The sequence below is a fragment of the Schistocerca americana genome, chromosome 6, assembly GCF_021461395.2.
Source record: "Schistocerca americana isolate TAMUIC-IGC-003095 chromosome 6, iqSchAmer2.1, whole genome shotgun sequence".
Classification (NCBI taxonomy): Eukaryota; Metazoa; Arthropoda; class Insecta; order Orthoptera; family Acrididae; genus Schistocerca; species Schistocerca americana.
In genome coordinates, this window is record NC_060124.1 from 585,658,167 (window position 1) to 585,672,522 (window position 14,356).

The 14,356-nt window shown below is 40.3% G+C and overlaps 1 protein-coding gene across 2 annotated transcripts in view; it reads right to left on the reverse strand.

Annotated features, from left to right (window-relative positions):
• The window catches only part of LOC124619911 (alpha,alpha-trehalose-phosphate synthase [UDP-forming]), a 116,833-nt gene that overhangs the window by 55,675 nt on the left and 46,802 nt on the right, over positions 1 to 14,356 (reverse strand). For both annotated transcript variants that reach the window (XM_047146548.1, XM_047146547.1), the window contains 2 exons: positions 7,785 to 8,001; positions 800 to 956 (listed from right to left, as the gene is read on the reverse strand). In XM_047146548.1, the coding sequence (XP_047002504.1) occupies positions 800 to 956; positions 7,785 to 8,001 (374 nt within the window). The remainder of the gene's footprint in view (positions 1 to 799; positions 957 to 7,784; positions 8,002 to 14,356) is intronic.

Sequence of the window (14,356 nt, forward strand, 5' to 3'; positions counted from 1 at the left end):
TTGATAAGCAGGAAATCCAGCTTCGTGTCCCGGACCGGCACAAATTTTCACATGTCACCAATAGATAGGCTATCTGTACTTAATGCCGCTGATGTTAAGTCATTCCCATTCAGCAAATTTATTTTGACACAAATAAAAGAGTTGTTGGAGGGCTGCACTGATGTGTCAAGTTAGCATCCACTTTCGGCACTTTCTAGTTCTTTGAGAGATGGCTAGATGCACACTTCCACAAACTTTGTCATAACCAAATGTTTCATGAATTACATGAGGCACAGTTCAATTCCGAATTTTCACATCAGCAACAGTCTCCATATCGTGATCTGACAGCTGGCAAACGATACACCCACAGTTGAAACTGTCGCAGCAGTAATGACAACACAGAAATGTTCAAGCCAAAGTAAGACTTTAATGTATCACTATTTAGCACTGATATGTTGCAAAATATAAGACACTGCTTTCTGCAATGTTGTCCATTGTACAACAAATTTCTGAAGCAGGCTCACTTTTGGTGTGGGGGACATCTGGTTAACAACCCTTTGCTTTGAAACAATCCATCTGTTCCCTGCACTTGTGCAATTGGGAAAGTTCCATGTTGTTACTACCATACTGAACACAACTAGATACACTAAATCAAAAGTACAGTACTGTTTTACTCCTTATAACAATTTGTACAAGCACTTTCTACATAATGAATAATGTGTCTGCAACTGTCATTGAACTTGTTGTTATGTATAAACAAATAGAAAAAACAAACACCTAATATTTTAAAAGTAGTAGTACTGAACATCATGCTGCTCACCTGTGAATTATTTCAGCAGCCATGTGTACCTCATATGGATTACAGATCAGTGCCTCATGCATCATCTCACCTGCTCCAGCAAATGGTGAAACTATTAGAACTCCTGGAGGCTCATTAATCTGACAAGCAACAAACTCCTTGGCGACAAGGTTCATTCCTGGAATGAAATAATATTTAATTAGGTCACATTGGATGGAAATTTCAAAATGGCAGAAGCTCATTATACGTTAAACTTCTGCACTGTCACACAACCTCCCAGTTAATTGCATAACTTTTCTTCCAGTAGAATCCTTGAGTATCAAAAAATAAAAGGTAAAAAATGCAAAGAATATCATAATATTGATACATAAATACGTACAACAATCATAAACCACGGAGAATATTAAAAGTTAATTTTGAGCACATCTGCAATTTGTCTAATACATTTGTTGGATTCACATCAGATTAGATTAACGGAGGGTACTGAGCCTATAAAAATGATATTATGGATGTTTACAGGCTTCTTTCACTGAAAAGAAAAAGTAACAGCAATGCTAAAATAAATGCAGGCAAACACAACTTCCTCACTCACCAGTGCAAAAAGAGTTTCTATGGCCACTGTTGGCTACAGACATTTTCCTACACCGTAACATGTTGATCCACTGGAGATTTAATTAGACTACATTATATAAGGGGCGTTCAAAAAGAAACAAGCCGGAGACATAATTACAGAAACCAGTACCTGTATTGACCCTGGGTGTTGAGACAATTGTCCCACTGTGGCTTAAGGCGGTGAATAGCTGTCTCATAAAATTCCCAGTGCTGTGATGTTAACCAGTTCTGCAGGTAGAGCTGGACATTGTCATCCACACGAGTGCATGAAAGGTTATACTGATGTTCTTCTTTGGCCAATACGGCCCCCTTCTGATTCACTTCCTGCAGCATGGGACAACAGTGAATGCCCAGCATTACTCACAAACCTTGACTACCCTTTGCCAAGCGATCAAATCAAAACGACCAGGAAGTCTCACCCATGAGGCCATTCTGCTTTACGAAATGCAAAGCGTCATACGGCCAGCACAGTCACAGCACTCCTGCAGGAATTCAAATGGCAGGTTATCAGCCACCCTCCATACAGTCCGGGCCTCTTTCCCTGTGATTGCGCCAGTTTTGGTCCCCTTAAAAAGGCCCTGAGGAGCAAGCGATTGTCCCAACAGATCTATAGTAGGGAGATCGTCCAGGATGTAGAATATGTTAATTGTTATTTGACAAGAGCTGCAACATCTGTCAGCAATACTCAGAAACCAGTAGCAACATATACACACTGACAATTTTAGCAGTAGTGGGAAACTTGCTACTTCACAAGTAGAGGACAAGAGAAAAATTCCTACAAAACAAATAAAGGTTTGTCCGTAAAGTGGTCAGAACAAATGGCTCAGCTTATATAATGATCTCTCTGATGGTGTTCACATACAGACTGGAATCAGTGATCATAATCAAGTTCTAGCAACAATAGGGAGCAAGGTATAAACACCTAGAAAAGTACACAACAAATTCCAGATGTTCAATAAAATGGAGAAGGATGAGGTTAGCCCATTTCTCAGAGAGGAGTTAGAATCATTTGGTTCAGGCTGTGAACATGCAGAGAAAGTATGGCTCTAGTTTGAACAGTTCTCCAAGCTCTAGAAAAACAAGTACATACAAGAATAATTGAAGATAGTGGAGAATGCCTTTGATATACAGACAATTTCAGAAGCTTGTTAAGGAACAAGTATCCACACTAGCCTACATACAAACAAAGAACAAATCTTTAGATTGCAGATGTTAAATGAAATGAATTGGCTACCAGCTTGAATAACTTCTGTAGCAAAATATATATAATCACAAGACCTATACCTCAACCTCAAGAGATTTTTATATATCTAAAACAAAGATGATGTGACTTACCAAACGAAAGCGCTGGCACATCGATAGACACACAAACATACACACAAAATTCAAGCTTTCGCAACAAACTGTTGCCTCATCAGGAAAGAGGGAAGGAGAGGGAAAGACGAAAGGATGTGGGTTTTAAGGGAGAGGGTAAGGAGTCATTCCATTCCCGGGAGCGGAAAGACTTACCTTAGGGGGAAAAAAAGGACGGGTATACACTCGCACACACACACACACATATCCATCCACACATATACAGACACAAGCAGACATATTTAAAGACCAAATATGTCTTTAAATATGTCTGCCCGTGCCTGCACACGTGCGGATGGACATGCGTGCGTGTGCGAGTGCACACCCGTCCTTCCCCTCCCCCCAAGGCAAGTCCCGAACTCCGGAGATGGGAACTGGCTCTTCAATATACCCTCTCTTCCCGTTATCCACCAGGCCTCAATCTCCGCTAATTTCAAGTTGCCGCCACTCATACCTCACCTGTCATTCAACAACACCTTTGCCTCTGCACTTCCGCCTCGACTGACATCTCTGCCCAAACTCTTTGTCTTTAAATATGTCTGCTTGTGTCTGTGTGTGTGTGGATGGATATGTGTGTGTGTGTGCGAGTGTGTGCCTGTCCTTTTTTTCCCCCTAGGGTGGGTCTTTCTGCTCCCGGGATTAGGGTGGCTCCTTGCCCTCTCCCTTGGAACCCACATCCTTTCGTCTTTCCCTCTCCTTCCCTCTTTCCTGGTGGGGCGGCAGTATGTTGCGGGGGCTTGAATTTTGTGTGTGTGTTTGTGTGTCTATCGACGTGCCAGCGCTTTCATTTGGTGGGTCACATCATCTTTGTATGTATATATATATATATATATATAAAAAGAAAGATGATGTGACTTACCATGCGGGTCGATGGAGGCACGAACGGACAGATACATGCACACAGGGTTCAAGCTTTCGCGGCGGGCTGTTGCCTCGTCGGGGGGGAAGGGGGGGGATGTGGGTTTTGGGGGGGAGGGTGGGGAGTTGTTCCGGTCCCGGGAGCGGAGGGACTTGCCTTGGGGGTGGGGGGGGGGGGGGGTGCACTCGCACACGCACGCATGTCCATCCGCACGTGTGCAGGCACGGGCAGACATATTTAAAGACATATTTGGTCTTTAAATATGTCTGCTTGTGTCTGTATATGTGTGGATGGGTATGTGTGTGTGTGTGTGCGAGTGTATACCCGTCCTTTTTTCCCCCTAAGGTAAGTCTTTCCGCTCCCGGGATTGGAATGACTCCTTACCCTCTCTCTTAAAACCCACATACTTTCGTCTTTCCCTCTCCTTCCCTCTTTCCTGATGAGGCAACAGTTTGTTGCGAAAGCTTGAGTTTTGTGTGTGTGTTTGTGTTTGTTTGTGTGTCTATCGACGTGCCAGCGCTTTCGTTTGGTAAGTCACATCATCTTTGTTTTTAGATATATTTTTCCCATGTGGAATGTTTCCCTCTATTAATTCAAGAGATTTTTAGTTTGTTTTAGGGCTGTCAGTGGCACGAAAATTGGTTCCAAGACACTCGGGTACGAAACAGGAGCTAAAATAAAAAATGGCAAAATAAAAGATGAAATGTTGAATTCTTTCTTCAAATGTATCTCAAGGATGTCTTCAGTGCCTTAAACTGGCAAAATGAAGGAGGGATATGAGTTTGTAGACCATATGTGAACTACATGACAACATAAACAATACTGTATGAATGCAAAAAATGGAATGAGTGAAGGTAACAACTCACTGTACACACTGATCAGCCGGAACATTATGATGACCAACCTACTATCAATACAAACCCATCCAGGCGATAGCAGTGTCACCTTGTGAAGAATGAATTTTGGTATGGGGAGGCACACTATATATGTGAGTTTGGCCAAGGGCACATTGTGATGGCCCCGAGGCTTGGCATGAGCACTTTGGAAACTGCACAACTTGTCGAGTGTTCCAGGAGTGCTGTGGTGAGTGTCTCCAACCCGTGGCGAAATCAAGGTGAAACTACATCCAGACATCAGAGGGTTGTCTAGCCACCCTTGACTGCAGAAGCTGGATGCCTTAGGCTGGATAGACTCGTAAAACAGGACAGGTGGTGAATTGTGTGGGAACTAACATCAGACTTTAATGCTGGGCAGAGTACAAGTGTGTCTGAACACACAGAGCACCAGACAATCCTAACGATGGGCCTTCACAGGTGACGACTTATGCATGTGCCAACGTTAACTCCACGACATTGATAACTACAACTGAAGTGGGCACGTGACCACTGGCAATGGACATTGGCACAGTGACAGAGCATTACAATGTCTGACAAATCCCAATACTTTCTTCATCATGCCAATGGGAGGGTGTGAGTCTGTCGTCTCCTTGACACCTGTACTGCGGGACGGAGACAAGCTGTCAGTGGCTCCCTTATACTATAGGGAACATCCACATGGGCATCCATGGGTATAGTGGAGATTGTGCAAAGCACCACGATGGTCAAGGAGTATTGTACACTGGTTGCAGATCATGTACATCCTTTCATGACTATCATGTTGCATTTTTCAAGATAATGCACCATGTCATAAGGTCAGGAGTGTGATGGAGTGGTTTGAGAAATGCAGTTCCTATTGATGTGCTGCTCCCCCCCCCCCCCCCTCCCCCTCCCCAACTTGCCAAATCTGAACCCAGTCAAATACATTGGGGGCGTGACTGAACATGGCATCAGAATTCATTGTCCCCCTCCCTGTAATTTACGGGAATTAGTTGATTTGTGTGTGCAGATTTGGTGCCAGCTCCCTCCAGTGGCCTACCATGGCCTCACTGCTTTAATGCCATGATGTGTCACTACTGTTATCCATGCCAAAGTGTACGGACATACCAGCTATTAAGTAGGTGGTCATAATGTTCTGGCTAATCAGTGTAGTTGAGGCACAGGACAGTTGACAATCACATAAACAAGATTTGAAATGTTGCTAAATTTCAGGTCATGCCCATATATGGTGAGTTGTTACCTTCCCTCCTTTCATTATTTATATCTGAATTGCCTTAATTTCACTGTAACATGTATAGGAGCACATGCACTTACACTTTTTTATCTTCTAATACTCTTAGGACACACACACACACACACACACACACACACACACACACACACACACACACACAGGAAAAGGAGTCATGAACAAACACTCAAAACTACACAATGGATATACCCAATACACACACAACTGACAAATTGGGAATGATGATAAATTGAAAGCTATAGCTGGAGGAATTGCTCATGACCAGTGGAATGACCATTGCAATATGGCAAATCAAACAAACCTAATGCCTGAGGAATCGAACACAGATATAATTCATTCACTGCACAAAAAAAGGGGGTTATAGGTCACATTTGAATAACATCCCTAGTTGTGAGAATAACTTTTATCCAAAGTTATTCACACAAGAATTCAGAAAAAGCTTGGCAATCATAAGACGAATATGAAACATCAAACAGCTTGAAACATAAAAACATATCAATGTAACTAAAATTACATTCAAGAACACTAAATCAAGAGTTTCATTTAAAGATGAATTGTTGGAACAATTTGCATTCTCAACTGGTCTTCGACAGGGGGATGGACCCCAACCTGTACGGTTTAATTCCATACTTCACCCAGTCCTGCGAGAATGAAATTCTGGTGAAACATCAAGATTGGTGCAACTAGAAACCTTTACTGCCTCGTATTTGCAGACATTCTTGCACTACTGGAAAATAGTTTGAAAGAGGCTACATTCAAAACTGAACAACTAGAAAACATAATGGTAAATGTGGGACTACAAATTACATGGGTTAGATAGATAGGCCACACAAAAATTATGTTATGCAGCTTTTAAATGTAAGAAGATACTTTTATTCACACAAGAAAAACATACACGACTGTTCATTATCAAAGTTATCAAATACTTAACTTATCAGGTTACAGCAACAATAACACTGAGGGCCAGGGAGGTTGTGTGCGCTTAGTGAAGGTTTCATGACACAAACACAAAGTACATCACTGCCAGTGTATACAGACCAGGTGATTGAATTTTCCTCCTCCTAGCATCAGTTTATCTCAGACTGCTGGAGCAACGAAACAAACTAAGCCTTGAAAAGACACAGCGATGGTAGGCAATGAAAATCCCATGACTCCATTTTGTTAAATTCTGCAGGTGAAACAAAAGTGGTTTCTTATAAAATAAAGTGATACAGAATGATGCTACATGTGTTAACCGTACAGTAGAAGCCTAGTTATTGACGGATTAGTGAAATCCGTCCACTTTCACATCCCTCTTTGATTATGGAATTACTGGTTACTGGAATTATGAGTTTTCACAGCTAGGTAGAGTTAAGAGGTTTTCATTGCCTACCATCGCACAGGTTATTCGTGTTTTGAAGAAGTCTTCTCAAGAACATGTATATAGTTATAGGCCTATATGGCTAGCATCAGTTTACTGTAAAATTAAGGAACACATTTTATGTTTGTACATAATGATCTTTCTGAAAGTTGAAACTCTGCTCCATAAAAATCAACACAGATTCAGAAACAGTGGTCTTGTGAAATTCAATTCCCCTGCTCGTCCAGCAGTTCCCAGGTGATACCATGTACTTTGACTGCCAGACAATGTTTGACACAGTTCCCACCATCAGTTACTGAATAAAATATGAGCTGGAGCAATGCCAGACCAACTTTACAATTAGAGAGACTTTATGGCCAATATGGAGATTAATTGTGTCAAAGTAGCTGAGACTGTGTCCCAAGGGAGTGTTGTAAGCCCATTATCATTCACAACAGGTACAACAAGCCTAGTAAACAACATCAGAAGTATTGTGAGGATGTTTGCAGATTATGCTGTCACATACATGAAAGACACAACACCAGAAAACTATATCTTGCCATTTAATGATACGAAAGCAATGGGTACGACTTCCAGAATGCGGACTGAGCATCATTCCCGATATGCATATCAAGTCAGTGAAATTAAAATATTCAGCTGCTTCTGGCAGTCTGATTTCATATGGGATCAACAAGGGAATTGAAAGTCAAACATACCATCTCGAAGAGGTGTAACAAGAGCGACAGCAGCATCTCGATAGAAGGCAGCCAGCTCATCTTGCCCCACTTGGCCATAAATGTATCGAATCGGAGACCAGTTGTAAGTTGTGAAACGACCATTTATGCGCCCCACCATTTGGTCCATCTCTTCTTTCAGATCTTGATATTCTTTCACATCTGTTCTTGATGGAACTGATATTTGAAGAAGCGTAACCTGTTGGCAGTAAAAACACTGAGGTATTATAATAACCCAATCTTAGTAATTAATAATTGCTCATTCATTAAGAAGTATACCACCATTACTATTTAAGCAGTACTCTCATCATTTTGGATCAGAACGAATTAAGATCAAAATACAACTGATCTGCAGTCACATAGAAAACAATTACAGAAACTCAGGTATAAAACTCTTATAGAACCTATTGTAAATTATTCATTTAAAATAAAGGCTGCAATAAGCAACGTGTGCTCTCCTGACAAATTAAATTATTGGTACTGAATGTGGAGCACCAGTCACAAATTGTGTTAAGATTATATTTGATATATGGTTTATTCCACAAACCATAACAGGAAGGTCCTTGAACAAGGAATGGCATTCACATCAAAGAGTCACCAAAAGAAAACAACCATGATCATCAAAAGAGATCGCATTACTGCAATGAAGATGTGCAAAACCTATAAATTTCAAAGTGGCAAATAATACACAAATCAATTGCTAAGGAATTCAGCAGGGAACAAGGAAATGGTCATAAACACCTTCTCGAGGCTCCTCTTAAACTGCACGTCATAAGTATAGAGGACACTTTCCACACCAAAATAAGTGACTGTAAGTGAGGATTTGACTATTAAAACAGTCATTTCCAAAAATAAACATTTTCTCCTCCAGAGAGATGAAATAACTTCTACATCTTGTTCAGACTTATATCTTTTATGTTGTTTTCCAGATATACTTGAAACATTTCTGCGACATCTTTCTAATGAACATTGTAGCCTAACAACACAAAACATTTTTGTAAAATGCAACACTCATTGGAGAAGATCATATTTGCCAGAAAATAATCCTGGAACAAGGAACACTACACAATAATAGCTATCTGGGTATTTATAACAATGAAAACAATCAATTATTGACAAAATTATTGGGCCGTCCTCAACAATCAGTCTTTCCTTCTCGCCCCGTACGGAAAGTCTCCCCTGACCCGCAGTTCTGGTTGACTTTCCCAAAATCTACCCCTTTTCCTAAACCTCCCTAGATCTTTTCCTTCACCCTTCTTCCTTCCCCTTCAACCCTTCTGCCTGAAGAAGAAGTCACTGACTCTGAAAGCTTGCCAATTACAACAGTCTTTTATATGTGTATTTTCCTGCTGCTTAGTGAGAAGACTTTTTCCCTATATACAGGATTCGGTGCAGGGACTTCCTTATTTGAAACGCTCAGCACACGGTGGCTGTTACTCGTTGTTGCATGGGTTTCAGTGCAATAAAAAATGTGAGACTTGATTTTTTTAAGGTTAGTTTAAGTGATCATGCAATGGAGAAGAGAGGAGCGCATGTTCGTCATTGTGGACTACTCTTTGAATGGATGTTCGGTCATCAGAACTAAGCGTGCAGTCAGGAAACAGTTCAACATTGCGCCTGGACATTGTGTTCCTTATGAGAAATCAATTATTATGTGGGTAGACACCTTTATGGATACTGGAAGTGTGCAGAAAAAGAAACCAGGATCTTCAAGAACCACCAGAGCACCTGAAAACATCGAGAGGATGAGGATGTCAATTTTGAATTCCTCCAAGCGATCTGCACACAAACAAGCAGATGCCCTTGCAATTTATGAACACACGGTAAGACGAATTCTTCATGAAGAGTTGAAATTTCATCCTTATAAACTGTCAGTGGTACACATACTTCATCCATGTGATTCTGTTTCACAAAACAATGTGTATGAAGCCTTAATCGATGAGCTGCCTCATGATACCTTAATGTTCTTCGGTGATGAGGCACATTTTCATTTGTCTGGCTGAGTAAATAAACGAAATATGTGGTATTGGAGGGTATCGAACCCCCCCAAGAACTTCATGAGCAGCCCCTGCATACAGAACGTGTGACTGTTTGGTGTGCACTATCTAAAGTTGGCATTATTGGCCCAGGGTTTTTCAAAGAGAATGATAAGGCAGTGACAGTCACTTCTGAGTGTTATGTTCAGTTGATTGAGCAGTTTTTTCTTCCAGAAATTGACGAAATGGATGTGGGTGATGTCTAGTTCCAACAAGGTGGCACCACAGCTTGCATGGTACGAACATCGATGGCCATGTTGCGCGAACACTTCATCGAACATGTCATCTCTTTGAGGGGTGATCTCCAGTAGCCAGCATGCGCCCCAGATTTAGCGGTATGCGACTTTTTCTTATGGGACTATCTGAAATCCTTGGTTTATACCAATTACCCGCAGACCCTGGCTGGGCTACAGAACAATATTCGTGTTGCTATTGCCAGCGTGAACAACAGAGACTTATTGGAAAAAGTGGACTGAAACTTCCGATTTCGAGTCTCCAAATGCATTGAGCAGAACAGAGACCACCTTCAAGATATCATTTTCGGAACTTAATGGAACAAAACTTTAGATGTTACTCTTTGTAAAGAAAAAAAACTTAAATTGATGGCTCTAAGGCTTTCTAATTTATGATTTTTTTTTCTTTTAATAAGGAAGTTCTCGTGCTGCACCCTGTACTTAGCTGGATATGAGAACATATTTTCTCATGACGACATCTTTGTATAAAACATTCTCAGTCTCCCTGCAGTATTTAATTTGAGTAAAAGCTTAAGCTTTCTATGATAATCATCATCGTCTTTTTGCAGGAGCAACTGATTGTCATAACTGCTACTGTGATGGCCTTATATGACCTGTGATTGGTCAAATAATGTGACTGTGATGTCATGCGGCCAGAGATCATAGAGAATATCTGTGCCCCCATGGCACCATCCCACTCACTGCAGTCATCAGAACTCAGTGAATTTCTCTGTAATCTTTCAATGCTGGGAGCCTGATTTCATGCACCATAAAGCTTATAGTCATTATCTCAGAGTTATCTTCACACATTCTTATCACAAAATCACCATGGAAAATGCATTGAACTTGTCAGTAGATCACTTTCCTCTTCAGACAATTAAGTTCTTCCATCACAGTATGATGTCTACTTACTTTTTATATGGTTGAAAAGTTTATGAAATGACTAACAAAATATTTTGTGATCTCACCAACAAGTGTCAAAAATCTTCAGCAGCTCCTTGATGTTACAAATAGCACACATCTAAACACCCAGTTCACTGTGAAAATGGTAACAGGAGGCAAGTTGCCATTTTTTTAACATAAATTGGGTGGGCAACTTGGCCAATACGCTTATCACATGCTGATGGTGACTGACTTACACATCAGAAAGCAATATCTTGTATCAGCTAGACCAGAAGTGAACAATTTTAGATATGTTGGTACACAGAGCTATAATCATTTCTAACAGGTTCCACTCTGATTCCATGGTAAAATGTCTGAAGCATTTGTTTGAAAAGAACATCTATAAGAATTAATACGTTAAGTTAGCATTGTCCCAGTCAAGAGACAATTTGCCCATCATCCTCCTTCCTTCCTGTGAAGCTACATCTAATAAAGAACATAGGGCCCATGGACACACATGCCATTAAGATCATTTTCTAACTACTCAAGAAGATAAAAGAGACAATGTACACAGTTAAGGACAGACTTTGGCTAAGGGTAAAGCCTCACAGTGGAATCAACTGTAACAGTTAATCAAAAAAATGGCTCTGAGCACTATGGGATTAACAGCTGTGGTCATCAGTCCCCTAGAACTTAGAACTACTTAAACCTAACTAACCTAAGGACATCACACACATCCATGCCCGAGGCAGGATTCGAACCTGCGACCGTAGCAGTCACACGGTTCCGGACTGCGCGCCTAGAACCGCAAGACCACCGCGGCCGGCAACAGTTAATCGATCAACAGTTTCCGAACTCTGTGGAGGAAACCAATGGTATATCACGAAGAGTGACATAGGAAAGTCAATGATTGCCGAGAACAGGCTTATGAATTAATAAAAAATTATATTTGATGAACTAAAAATCTTCCCCACACATCAACCTACTGGGACTCTCTCTTGAAGATAAATGGAAAATAGCTTTAACCAAGACAGGCAGAGATAATCTAAGTGGTACACGGAATAGGGCTTTATTTGTTGAGAGACTACAGAGAAATTCATCAAGTTATTTACATTCCAATGGAAGCCACTGTCATCACAAGCACTGGCACGGTGTCTGCCAGCATCATGTCATGACTAAACATTCAACAAACCCTACGCTAATTATTCATTACACAAAGCCATCACAGCAACAGTTTCTTTACATGAAAGTAATGGAGGTTAATATTGAAAGTTCAAGTTTTTACTCCAATTTGATGCTGTGAGAAGGCAGAGAATATTTTAAACAAAAATGTTTTGCATGCTGTGCTACATATCTATAGTGCTATCCTTAATTAACATCAGTTGTATTTATTCGATGTTCTCACATCTTATATTTAGCAAAATTATTTTCTTAGTAGACTCATGGAATGGCTTGTCTGGTACAATGAGACAAGTATCAATGAATAACACAACTGACCAATTTATGTCATGAAAGTTGTACCATCTAATCTGTAAGTGTAAGCTAAGCTGTCGATAGGAGTAATAGATTATTTAAAACATTCCTTGTAGGCTGGGAAGTACTATGAAACCAACGAAATAGTTCAGATTATTGTAGTAATATTTTAAAGGTGTTTCATGTGCTGGGCAAAAAGAAAGCAAAGAGCTAGAGATATGCCAAATGACATGCATTTGGCTGTCAAGAGGTCAATGTGTGAAGCCTTCAATGCCTGTCATGGCAGAATCTTATCAAAAAAACTTTTACAAAACCCTTAGAAAATATGGATGTATTTATTGGCTGTCAGCAGCACCAAAGTTGTACTTTGCATTTCTTTAAACAAAAGTTATGGGGAGTGAATGGAAGAAAGCACAGATCACACCCATCAACAAGAAGGGTATCAGATGAGATACACAAAATTAGCATTCAATTTCATTGACATCCATCTGTTTCAGAATCTTGCAACATATTCTGAACCCAAACGTCATAATGTGACTCCAACAGAATGACCTCCTCCACACTAACCAGCAAGGATTTCAAAAACACCAGTCATGTGAAACGCAACATAAGCCTTTCTCGTATGACACCCTCAAAGCCATGGATCAAGTTAATCAAGAGGATGCGGTATTTCATGACTTCTGAAAATCATTTTACTCAGACCCACAACAATGTTTATTAACAAAAGTATGATTCTATGGGGTATCAAATTACATTTGTGATTGGACTAAAGATTTCTTGGTTAGGAGGACACACACAGCATGTTATCTCATATGGAAATGTTGGCCTTCCATCATGTAGACCAGTCGCCTGGTGCAAGTCTTTTTAGGTGATGCCACTTCGGCGACTTGTGGGTCTATGGGAATGAGATGATGATGATGATGACAGATGGGGCAATCGGATGGGGAGAGGGCAAATGTGTGTATATGGGTCACACCCTCCAGATCAGGATAGGATTCAGCAGAAGCAACTTGATGTTGCTGGTACCTTATGGCATCAGAAATTTGTTGTTGTTGTCAGTGGTTGTGGTGGTGGTGGTCTTCAGTCTGAGGACTGGTCTCCACGCTAGTCTGTTCTGTGCAACTTTCTTCATCTCTCCGTAGCTACTATGACCAACATCCATCTCAACCTGTTTACCATATTCAAGCCTTGCATTCCCTCTACAATTGTTACTGTTACATTTCCCTCTATTATCAAAGCGACAGTTACTTCATACCCTAGAATGTGTTCTCTCAACCAATCCCTTCTTTTAGAAATGCTTTTCTTGCTATTTGTTAGTCTGAATTTTATACCTTCTCTGCCTAGGACATGATCAGTTATTTTGTTTCTCAAATAAAAAAAGTAATTCACTATTTATAGTGTTTCATTTCCTAATCTAATTCCCTCAGCATTGCCTCACTTACCTGAGTTACATGCCATAATTTTTTTTTAACTTTTGTTGAAATTCACCTTTTCAAGATAATAACCATTTCGCTCAACTGCTCTTCCAAGTCTTTTACCGTATCTGACAGAATTACAATGGCACTGTCACATCTCTTAAGTTTTCATTTATTCTCCCTAAACTCTAAGTACCTTTCAAATTCAACTGTTTCCTTCACTGCTTAACAGATGTACACATTGACTAATATAACAACAAAAACAATCAATTATTGACAAAATCTATCCAATTAAATAACAGAGATACAGACTGAATAAATCAGGGAAAGGTTACAACTCTGTCCCACTCCCATCTCACCTAATGCTACTCTTCTATGTTCTTTGACACTTACAACTGTTGTCTTCTTTCATTATGAACTACATATAACCTTTCGCTCCCTGTAACTGATTCCTGCTACATTCGAAGTTTCAAAGAATGTATTTCCAGTCAACATTATCAAAAGTTCCTCTAAAT